At 40.8% G+C, this 12353-nt stretch overlaps 1 protein-coding gene across 1 annotated transcript in view; it reads right to left on the bottom strand.

The window, feature by feature from the left end:
• Positions 1-12353, bottom strand: part of CANX (calnexin) — a 439945-nt gene that overhangs the window by 387998 nt on the left and 39594 nt on the right. Inside the window, exon 3 of the mRNA XM_069199501.1 lies at positions 4066-4139. Within this exon, the coding sequence (XP_069055602.1) occupies positions 4066-4139 (74 nt within the window). The remainder of the gene's footprint in view (positions 1-4065; positions 4140-12353) is intronic.

Here is a 12353-nt window from a genome sequence, read left to right as displayed (position 1 = left end):
GCAGCCCTTAGAGACCTTCCCTGGCATCAGGGCCCTTGGTACCAGGGGTACCGGTTACAAGGGACTTACCTAGATGCCAGGGTGTGCCAATTGTGGAAACAAAGGTACAGTTTTAGAGAAAGAACACTGGTGCTGTGGCCTGGTTAGCAGGCCTCAGCACACTTTCAAATCATAACTTGCATCAGCAAAGGCAAAAATTCAGGGGGTAACCATGCCAAGGAGGCATTTCCTTACAAAGATTACAACATGGACGGAGCACAAAGGCCAGGAGCAAAGTTCACTGACCTGACAAAGTGTGGTTTGCGTCCCGAGTTCGCAGTTTATGGATTAAACAGAAGCCAAAACAATACCGATGAGTATGGTATTCTAGGTTGGTCCGAAGGGAGCCCGAAATGGTCTCAAACCGAAGCACCAAAGAACAAATCCAAAACCCAATGGCAGAAAGAAAACAATCCATCAATGGACTTGATGCCCATGCGCAGTATCACAGAGAGGAGGGTCACTTTAACGCGTGACTTCGACGACTTCTTCAAACAAAAACAACTAGTAGACATCCAGACCCAATACTAGATGGCAGAAGTATGCAGAGCATGTGCATCTACATGCACATATGCCACTGAACACATGTTTACCAGCTAAATTGACCATACCTGAATTCATGCCAAACAGAGCCCGGTCAGTAAATGTGAAAAGACGATGGTTAAAAAAAAAAAAAAATAATAATAATAATAATAATAATAATAATCTAACCAAGGAACCAGTGCCCATGTGAGTTACCAACTAAAGGATGAGTCACTATGCCTCATGACTGTAAAGCCTTCTTAGAAGAAAAATCAATTGCAACACCAGAAGGCAGAAGTACGGAATGCATGTGTATCCACAGCCACACTTCATGTCTTCTGCGAGATGGAGGAACTCCAGTCTGTGGAAGTAGCGTGAGACACCCAATTCCTGTTTGGCCTGTTCTTTCTGCCACAAGACAGACAAGTGGTCCTCTATCAGCCGCTCTAATGGTGGTGGAAGGTGCATCACAGTTGAGAGAAACAGAAGGGCATAGCACATATGTACAATTTTGTGGGCCCACTATTCTCAAGTAATAGCCTGCTACCATATGAGAAAAAAATCTGACCCAGCCTCTGACAGGGTGTGCGTGCAAGTGTACACTAAAGCGGTTTTACGGCTGGTGATGCTGGAGGTGCAGGGAACTGAGCTACATGTAGTCTGATGCCCTGGATGCCATCTGTGAGCCGTGATCTCAGTCACACAAATGCTAGAAGGCCTTCTGGGTTGATGGAAGATCCTGGTGTTGACTAAACTGAAAACCCCTTCCATAGCCATGAAGGGGACAAAATTACTGGGGAAATTTTGTGACGGGGGCAGAGAGAGACAGTACATGTTGTAGCCCTACTCTCTTAGAAACATTCCAGGGCTGGATTTGCTTTTTCACTAAAAAGGTCAAAGTCAAACGGCATGTCCATTATGGATGCTTGGACAGCTCTGGAGAAGCCATTAGACCTCTCCCAGTCACACTGGTACCCCCTGCATGACCTGAGCACTCGATAATCTCTGTTAGAACAACTGATCCAGAAGACAAACTTTGGGCCATTTCACCGATTTGTTGATCAAAAGGGTTATTTTACCTTAACCACTATAGCTAAAATATGGAGACAAAGTTTTGACATATGCCATAGGCTGTAGTGACAAAAAAAGTCAAAAGGAAACCCACTACAAAAGGTTTAAGATTAAAAATGTAATAATGCAAGATCTTATATAAAACTTAGGTAAGCACATGCAGGTGAGAACTGATAAATGACCTTTGTTGAGAAAAAAAAAAACACCACCTTTATCTCTATGGAGCACAATGGTTTAAACTATGTAATCAGAAAAACACATTCAAGATGCCAGGACACATTGACTAGGCGTATCCGAAAAGATTGAATAAACAATTTAGAGCTGAACATATTGGCTACACAAACAAATGCAGTTGATCTTGCAAATCCAGGCCTAGATAGACAGAGGAGGTTTGTGTATTCTATCAAACATGTTCTAATCAGACTGGAGAAACATTACCTTGGGAAAAAACATGGGCAGCAAGGTTAAGTAACTGCTTTACAAAATTCCTTCAATAAATCAATTTAAAATTTCTGCACATTTACATAATGCTTTAAAATGCTCAATTTTACTTTTTTTTGTTACATACACTTTATTAATCTGTGATTATTTTATTTTCAAAGCAATCACTGACACCCCTGAGTAGGCTTAGTGGTCTCTCAAGGTGTCCCCCAAACCACAGGTTGAGAATCACTGGGGGCCTCAATAAAAGCACTAGTATTGACTGAAAAAAATAGGATGCATTAGGAGCAAAACAAAAACAAAAAAACAAAAAAAAACAAAAAAAGTATTTTCTTCTGGTGTGTATTTTTTAGATTCATGGCTTAGAAATTGCTTAGGTCGGGATCCCAGGCTTTCAACAGTGATTCAGCGGGAGACCACAGAAGTCAAGGTTAAGAATCGCTGACTTACATGACTGTCTAAAAGATGCATCTATAAATTCACTTCTGCATACTAATTGACACTTATGAGATGGCCAGGAAGATCTTTTAGAGTCAAACTAGTCGCAGCAGGGAGACGTTAAGTTTTAGGAGCGATGAAAACCTGATTTGATAGCATTCATCCTCATTCAGGACTGCATGAAACAAATTATTCAAGCATGTGAATCTATGAAAGATCCAATACTGGAGAACGGTTATTTACAGATTTTAAAAACTGCAGTACTGTGAAATGAATGGCTGTAGAAAAACAAGTTATTATTAAGAAAAATCATCATATAGGTGCCTTTTCTTGCATGTGTCTCTTTGTGGATCTGAGGGGCAGAAGCTGTGGATCTGAGGGGCAGAAGTTGGTGAAAGGGTCCACTTTACAAGGTATTTCACCAAAGTGACTTTTTTGTTTTTGTTTTTATTTTTTTAAACCAGCCCCTCCGAAAGTAAATTCCATCTTAAGCCTTTAATACACTGCATCTTTTGACATAAAAATACACTTTTGCAGGGGGTGAGAGTCTAAGAGCATGTTGAGACTGATTTTGCAGAAACTTAGTAAAGGTGTTAGAATGAATTGGAGGGGTGTTTAAAACACACAATTTAGATGTGATTCAAGATCAGTATGGCAATATATCAGTCAGATTTCAAAATAGTGAATTTTGCATCTAGAAATTTCAATAATGCAACTGTTTTGACAGTCTCAGACCCATACGGGCAAAGCCTTTCAAGTTGCTGTATATGACGTTTGTCCTTCTGCAGATGAACACAGGTTTTTAGGTCTAATGAGCATCCTGGCTTTTCAAAATATTAGAAGTATAGGCCTGATAACAGTAATCAGTTTGCCTGCATGAAACATGTGAAAGATTGTTTTGATCAAGTCTGTTGGTGACACCTATAATTAGGATATGCTATAGGAGGAGAATGACCTGCTATAGGAGGAGACTGACCTATCTGACACAGATATATGGGACAAACCACACCTAGAGGACACAATGGTATTCCCAACAGCTTTCCAAGCTTCTGTTAAGCCAGACCCCCCCACGCCCCAGTCACTCCATTCAGCTGGTGAGTGCCTGTGTGTTGGTTTGTGTCTTTCTTGCCAGTACCTTTTTCTATCATCCAGATGCAATTTAGTTTGCAGAGTGTAACAAAATAATCTTATATCAAATTAACTTCTGACCTCCACCCACAGCCCTCAGTTGCCTGACCTCTGAGATACGTTTCAATGCTCATGAGACAACAGTAACTACAAATTGTGTGGTAAACACTTCTGTTGAGGGACCAGGAGACGTCTGGAGGTGAATAAGGTTTTATACAGCACTAAAAGAACCCCCCCCCCCCCCCACACACACACACACAAAGGGTTTATGATGTAGAAGAAAAAAGTAATTCTTTCCCGGATAGCTAAAAATATGGGATCTAGAACAGCCAATGCACTACAAAGCAAAGTGAACACAAGCAAAAAAAGGTAAATTAACGTTTTCATTAATTCTAATTACTTATAGTGATTTATGAGCATTCCTACCCATCCAGAGTTCCCTTGTCGAATGCCTCGGCAAAGTAGACATCTCCTGTTGGGACTGGAGCCTTGTAGGTAACCTGATGAGAAAGAAGCCAAAGCAACATGGTTTAAAATCACAAACAGTTCTTGAAGAAACCAGAATGGATCGGACACTGGCTTTCGGCTGATCATTTTCCTAAAGTTTGGTTTCATACAATTCTGTACTTACAATTACTTACTGAGATACACTTCAACATTTGAATATAAAAACATTACATTGTAGCCACTCAAACAGTATGAATCTGAACGTGCTAAATCTGGATAGTGACAGACAACAGAATCCCTAACCCAGTAAGGGGGATTAGCCACAGAAAGGATGTTGTCTTCAACTACATGATTTGCCTCTATAACTCAACAAGGCTCCTGCATCTACTTTAATCCATAATTCGCCATCTGCAGAATGGAAATTTGTCTCAGTAGGCTGCGTACATAATGGCCAAAAATATGATTTGTTCCTTTGGTGCCACTACTATATTTACATTTGCTTTAAGTCTCTAAAGGAGCCTGTGGGTTTGACAATATTGCAAGTGTCTTCAGTATCAAACTATTATTCTCTAGGTAAAAGATGACTAGCAGCCTCGGACGCTGCATTGTTTGCTGAAAAACTTATTTTGACAGGATCCTCAAAAGCTATATTCTGCTGAAGGGAAAAACAATTGAGCAGTTTTGGATTTTTCTACAAACAGCCCTTGCAAACGAAATTAGACACCTTCCCTGAAGAGAGGTTTGCAAGAGTCCCACTAGAAACAGAAACTAAGGAAGAAAATAAAAATTTTAACATTTAGAAAACTAGACTCGAGGGTTTATTGGTGCCACTCTGCTGTTAGAGTCTTCATGTGACCAGACCAATAATACAATAAAACAAGGCTGAGACTTGCAAATCAAGAATGAATTACTGTGAACAGTTAGTTATTCACTCTGAGAAAAACGAGCCACATACACAAGACATAGGCTTAAAAAAAAAAAAAAAAACACACGGTTAACAAACCGGACCTTCTGGAATTAAAAGACCTTCAACAGATTCCAGAAGGGAACCCACTGAAACCAAACTTGCTTCATCAAATTTCACGGCCTTTGCTAAATAACAATTACAATGAACACAAAGAAACCTTTTGTGCACGCAGGTCTTTCCTAAATTAAGAAATCTCAGGGTACTGATTGACACATACAAAGCAATGGCAATATTTTTAACTATTGATCGAAGGGGCATCCTTTAAGGTTGTTAGCAATGCTGGCCAAGGACCTCTGGCCTTCCTTTCTTTTTATATGATTGTGCTCTATTGTTTTCAGGGTCAAACAAGTAATGACATCAACATTAAACAAGTTATATTAACACACCCTTAGTACAATTCACAGTTTCTAAAGAGCAATTCTTAAGCATGATTGGGTGTCTTGTATACTTATTGTCAGAAAAAACAACCATTGTAATGAAATAGGTCTTGCATTTGCTTGAGTTGGCGCTACTGGTGTTGAAATGCATAACAGTACTTTTGCCACATACTGGCAACCCTGCCACATAAATTGGTACTCTCTGCCACATAATTCCAGTGGTCCTGCATATAACTAAAGTACTTCCATTTACCTTCTTCCCCTATTGTTCTCTATCCAGCAGAATTTTATCTTCCGAGAGTTTAGGCCTAACCAAACACCAAATCGGGAGAAAAGATGGCTATCGCACAGCGAATGGTGGTACCACAGACAATGTCAGCGGTAATGTCCTCTTTCCACGAATGATAGCAGAGCTCTCGCTGCTAAAGGAAGGGTATCGGTCCGGCGAACTGTGAAAAGTCTAGAAAAACCGTGGCTAGTTTCCTGCTTCTTCAAAGTTGATAACATCTGCGCATCATGTAGAACAAGTGAGCAATGCACGTGGCAATCGTCCCAAAGTTGTTCATGTTTTTTGTTTTTCTTCATAACAAGGTCAGGTAACTCCTTTTGTTCAGTGTCTAAAAATATGCTTATTAAAGAACGACCAGTCAATTGGCAGTAAACAGAAGAGCGAGTCATTGACACGGCCACGAAAATCTCACAATTAGTTCACCGGTTTTAGTGAGCAAGCTTGGCTCTCGGTTTTGTACTTTGTCAACTGCTTGATTAACAAGCCTCTCGTAAGCGGCTATTTTAGAAAAAAAAGCCATGGTGCCTTGAAGCAAAATGGCATTAATATTTATTTCCCAGGTTTTGGTGGAAATAAAATAACCTAGACAGACTGCAAGGTTTCGAGCCTGCTATTTCGCTGAAAACCAAAAACAAGTAAATAGTGGGAATTATATTTTTTCTTTTCTGTACTGTGGCCCAGCCTTTCGTCCTCCTTAACATGCACCTAATAGTGTGTGGAATAGTGTGTTGGGTTCTGCATTTTGATTTGCCTTTTGATAAAGCGCTCCGATTCGGCGAATGTGGCCTTATCAAAAAGAAAGACCTGTAAAGTTCTAGAACACGTGCAGCGATAAAAGCAAAGCCCTGCTCCTTCCCTAGCAATGTCATCCAAGCATGAAAAGTGAAATGACACTCCGTGAAATCAGCTGTTGCGGCTGAGAGCATTTGCAACTTTGAACATACCTAAAAATACAAACATGAATAAAAACAATCAATGCCCTCCTACAGGGTCATATGAGACTTCCGTACACACTAAAAAAAAAGGCTATCCACTGCAATTTGTCACCACTTCCAGGCTGCCTGGGGACTGCGAGGACGTGGTGTTACTTGCAAGTGTGCAGAGTGTCAGTGAGACACTCTGTAGTGCTAACTTGCTATGTGGCTCCTCCTAGACTGAGCAGTCTGCACCCCTGTACAGAGTCATACAGTCTGTCTGCTCAGTTTTTCTGCTGCTACTAACGCATTACCTCGAGTCATTTTGGGTTGTGGGTGCAACTTACTACTAACCACTGAAAAGACTAACTGGCTGTACAACTGCTCGCATTGTTATAGCACAGCGGAGAACAAATAAGCTTGCTGGTGAGATTGCTCAGTGTGCCTGACAACAATCTCCACAGCACCAGCAAGTTTTTTTATTTTTTAGGGTTGAGCACACAAGCACACACCCCTGTTGTAATCTCCCTTTGGGCTTTTGACCACACCCATGTCACGCTTGCCTTTTAAAATCTGCTTGATTTCATTAGTGAAAGGCATGCATATGTCATGCCTTTTCCAATGTTTCGCTCTCCTAGAGAGCATCGGCCAACTACTGGGACATACAAGGCTCCATGTTTTCAGCCTGGTTTCTGCACTCTCTCTTTATTTTCCACGCAGCACAATTGCGCCTGGTTTTACATTGCACGATCGCGCTCGGTTTTTTTCCTTTCAATTTAAGTGGCAAGAAAAATCCAGTTAAGAGTTTACAACGCTAATAGATCTAACTCAAGCAAATGCAAGACCTGCTGCATTGCAAATGCTTGTTTAAATAAGTTGCTTGCCTGTGACCTAAATGAGTGCCTGCCACTGTCAGTCTTTCCCAATCCAGCGGTGCTCATCCTTCTCTTGATTGCTTGATTCTGCTAGCGAGAAAGCGTCACTCAATCGTTGAAATGAAATTCATAATTACACTGCAATTATGAAAACATTACACATAAGCAACCTGAAACCTTGACAGCTATGTACTTTACTTACAACCACCACTTCATATACACATGATCAAGTGCCTAGCGTGTGTGAGATTTGGGAGATAAAAGGGTTTGATTTTTTTGTTTTGTTTTTTAAATCAGTTTGTGCAAAATGTTGCACCAATACAGTCGGTGAAAATACTTTAGTTTAATATGAAGCATCTTTGTTCACACCATGATAACAGCCCAATTAATCCAGAGGGGCTTCTTAGACCTAACTGCATTAGACTCTTTCCACCGCCCACCAAGGGTCTCCAAACAAAGTTAAGAACCTAGCAGTAAGATGAGGACATCACACAAGGGTGTGAATGCAGCAATGCCAACAGGCTGCTATAGTCTACCCAGCGAACTCAGTTTTGTTAGGTGGAATGTCGAAGGAGTATCTTCTGTATTAATGACTCATGTCTGCAAAAAAATGAAAATAAATGTTTAAACTTAGTGGAATTCTCCCAGCCTCAGAGCAAGATATCTGGACATTCCAAAAGACAGGAGGGAGGGGCCCTCAGAGATCTATGCAGGAGGGCACGATACAAGGCAATCCCAGGGCACCACCCTGCCTCAAGGTACAAGAGGCCTTAGTGCAGCATCGCGCCTCCCCCTTAAGATCGGAGATGTTCAAAAACGCATAGCAGTATATGGAGTTTCGGCTCACTGATCCCTGGAAAGTCTCATGGATCACCTATGTAGGGTTTTATATTTTAGTCAACTGTCAGTGCTTCTTATCTTAGAGGATTCACACTTCTTCACATCAAATCTGCAGAATATTAGGGTATAGTTTTTCCTGCTTTCTAACAAAGTTAGAGGATGTATCATGACAATAAGACAGACACCTCATGTCTATATACCCTGTATGTCTTTACAGGAAACTGCACATTTTTGGTTAAGATGAACACGTTAAGCCAGGCCTTCCTGTGACTCGAGTGTGGCACAAATTCTCCATCCAGCAGCACAAAATGTAGGGTGGTGTGTTTGAATTAACTTCATTCACTGGTAATTACCCTGTGCTGCATTGCGTTCCGACATATTTTGCTTATATGTGCCATTACAGACCCAATGCAAATGTGCACGTGTCTAGGCTTTGCATCACCTGAACTGAAGCTAGTATTCCTAATCTTTTGCCTTGACCAGCGTTCTCATGGCAGCGCTTCCAGACGATGAAAAATTACCTTTTTTTCACTTTTGTTTTTTTGTTTTTAGTACTTCCGAATTTTTAACTTTCCCTAAACAATTCTATGGCTGCAGTTAGAACATAAATAAGTTACATATCCCACAAATATTCCATGACTGCTGAATACTGCAGTTGCTATACCAGCGCCTACAAAATCCTCTGCTGCCCTCAGGATGCAACTTGAGAGAGAAGAAAAAAAAAAAAAACACACACACCTCTAAAATAACACGGATGGCACTGAAACGGACTACATGATACGCAAGGGACAGCAACTCACTCGTCCTTCCATACAGGCAGCTCAAGCCCCTCCTACATTTTATACAGGAGGAAAGACTGGTTGAGTTTGCAATGTTATGTCCTTACATAAACTGAAAGCATTTTTGGAAATTAGGCAGTCTTACATTTACCTCTTCTATTACCTTTACTTTAAGCTTCAATTCGGCAGCCAAGTATATCAATTAGAGAGATCAACAAAGTGCCTGTTTGCACCTACGGCCTCATGGGAACCTCCCATGCAATACCACTGTAGTCACATAGCACTAACACACGTGAAAGAAAACACTCAGTTGTCCAAAAATAAAGGTACTTTATTTTTGGCACAGATTATCACAAATCACTAGACAGGTGACCCACCCTTAGGAGGTAAGTAATACACTAAATATTTACATTGGCAATCAGAAATAGGCTAGAAAAGGTTAGAAAACAGTGCAAGCAGTAATAACCAATAGTGACCCTAGAGGGAGCACAAACCATACTAAAAAAATGGAATGCAAACAAGGTAACCCCACCTCGGTAAGTAAAATGTGGAGGGGCGCGGGGTTATTAGTACACCACAAAGGTAAGTACCACAATACACCCCCAGAAACCAGGAATGCAGGAGTAATGAAAATGTCACTTACCCAGTGTACATCTGTTCGTGGCATTAGTCGCTGCAGATTCACATGTTTCGCACAGTCCGCTGCCTGGTGTTGGGCTCGGAGTATTACAAGTTGTTTTTCTTCGAAGAAGTCTTTTTTGGTCACGGGACCGAAGGACTCCTCCCTCTTCGGCTCCATTGCGCATGGGCGTCGACTCCATCTTAGATTGTTTTCCCCGCAGAGGGTGAGGATGGAGTTGTTTGCTATAAATAGTGCCCATGCAATGGAGTGAATACGTATGTACATAAAAAGTTTATAATAATTATTTACAAATGTACCAATGTTTAAGATTTAAGATCTACTTCTAAACGGCTACAGGCTTCCCGGGGAGGCGGGAGGGCACATGTGAATCTGCAGCGACTAATGCCACGAACAGATGTACACTGGGTAAGTGACATTTTCAGTTCGATGGCATATGTTGCTGCAGATACACATGTTTCGCATAGACTATAAAGCAGTTACCTCCCCTAAAAGCGGTGGTTTAGCCTGTAGGAGTTGAAGTAGTTTGGAATAATGTTCTTAGTACAGCTTGGCCCACTGTAGCTTGTTGTGCATTTAGTACGTCTACACAGTAGTGTTTAGCAAATGTATGAGGCGTAGACCAGGTTGCAGCCTTACATATTTCGCTCATAGGAATGTTTCCTAGAAAGGCCATTGTAGCACCTTTCTTTCTGGTTGAGTGTGCCTTTGGTGTAATAGGCAATTCTCTTTTGGCTTTAAGATAGCATGTTTGAATACATCTGACTATCCATCTAGCAATGCCTTGTTTAGAGATTGGATTTCCTATGTGTGGTTTTTGAAAAGCTATGAACAGTTGTTATATTTTCCTGATTAGCTTTGTTCTGTCAATGTAGTACATTAGTGCTCTTTTGATGTCTAATGTATGTAGTGCCCTTTCAGCCACGGAATCTGGTTGTGGGAAGAACACTGGCAATTCTACTGTTTGATTTAAATGGAATGGTGAGATTACTTTTGGTAGAAATTTTGGATTTGTTCTTAGAACTATTTTATTTTTGTGTATTTGAATAAATGGTTCTTGTATGGTAAATGCCTGTATTTCACTTACTCTTCTGAGGGATGTGATTGCAATGAGAAATGCGACTTTCCAGGTTAGATATTGCATTTCACAGGAATGAATGGGTTCGAAAGGTGGACCCATGAGTCTTGTTAAGACGATGTTAAGGTTCCATGAAGGAACTGGTGGTGTTCTTGGTGGTATAATTCTTTTTAGCCCTTCCATGAATGCTTTAATAACTGGTATTCTAAATAGAGACGATGAATGAGTAGTTTGTAGGTAAGCAGATATTGCTGCGAGGTGTATTTTTATAGATGAAAAAGCGAGATTCGCTTTTTGCAAATGTAGTAAGTATCCCACTAGGTCCTTTGTAGAGGCATGCAATGGTTGGATTTGATTGGTATGGCAGTAGCAAACAAATCTTTTCCACTTAGATGCATAGCAGTGTCTAGTGGAAGCTTTTCTAGCTTGTTTTATGACCTCCATGCATTCTTGTGTGAGGTCTAAGTGTCCGAATTCTAGGATTTCAGGAGCCAAATTGCCAGATTCAATGATGCTGGGTTTGGATGCTTGATCTGTTGTTTGTGTTGTGTTAACAGATCTGGTCTGTTGGGTAGTTTGACATGCGGTACTAGTGAAAGGTCTAGTAGAGTTGTATACCAAGGTTGTCTTGCCCATGTGGGTGCTATCAGTATGAGTTTGAGTTGGTTTTGACTTAACTTGTTTACTAGATATGGAAGGAGAGGGAGAGGGGGAAAAGCGTATGCAAATATCCCTGACCAACTCATCCATAGAGCATTGCCTTGTGATTCGCGGTGTGGGTACCTGGATGCGAAGTTTTGGCATTTTGCGTTTTCTTTTGTTGCGAACAGATCTATCTGGGGTGTTCCCCAAATTTGAAAGTACTTGTTCAGAACTTGGGGGTGAATTTCCCATTCGTGGACTTGTTGGTGGTCTCGCGAAAGGTTGTCTGCTAGTTGGTTTTGGATCCCTGGAATAAATTGTGCTATTAGGCGAATGTTGTTGTGAATCGCTGTAGGAAGTTGGCTCTGTATGCACTATTTCAAAGTAAGGAATAGTATGCACAGAGTCCAAGGGTTCCCCTTAGAGGTAAGATAGTGGCAAAAAGAGATAATACTAATGCTCTATTTTGTGGTAGTGTGGTCGAGCAGTAGGCTTATCCAAGGAGTAGTGTTAAGCATTTGTTGTACATACACATAGACAATAAATGAGGTACACACACTCAGAGACAAATCCAGCCAATAGGTTTTTATATAGAAAAATATCTTTTCTTAGTTTATTTTAAGAACCACAGGTTCAAATTCTACATGTAATATCTCATTCGAAAGGTATTGCAGGTAAGTACTTTAGGAACTTCAAATCATCAAAATTGCATGTATACTTTTCAAGTTATTGATAAATAGCTGTTTTAAAAGTGGACACTTAGTGCAATTTTCACAGTTCCTAGGGGAGGTAAGTATTTGTTAGGTTAACCAGGTAAGTAAGACACTTCCAGGGCTTAGTTCTTGGTCCAAGGTAGCCCACCGTTG

Source organism: Pleurodeles waltl, chromosome 7, assembly GCF_031143425.1.
Source record: "Pleurodeles waltl isolate 20211129_DDA chromosome 7, aPleWal1.hap1.20221129, whole genome shotgun sequence".
Lineage (NCBI taxonomy): Eukaryota > Metazoa > Chordata > Amphibia > Caudata > Salamandridae > Pleurodeles > Pleurodeles waltl.
The sequence above is the reverse complement of the archived record's forward strand: the minus strand, read 5'-3'. Positions and strand labels throughout refer to the sequence as shown.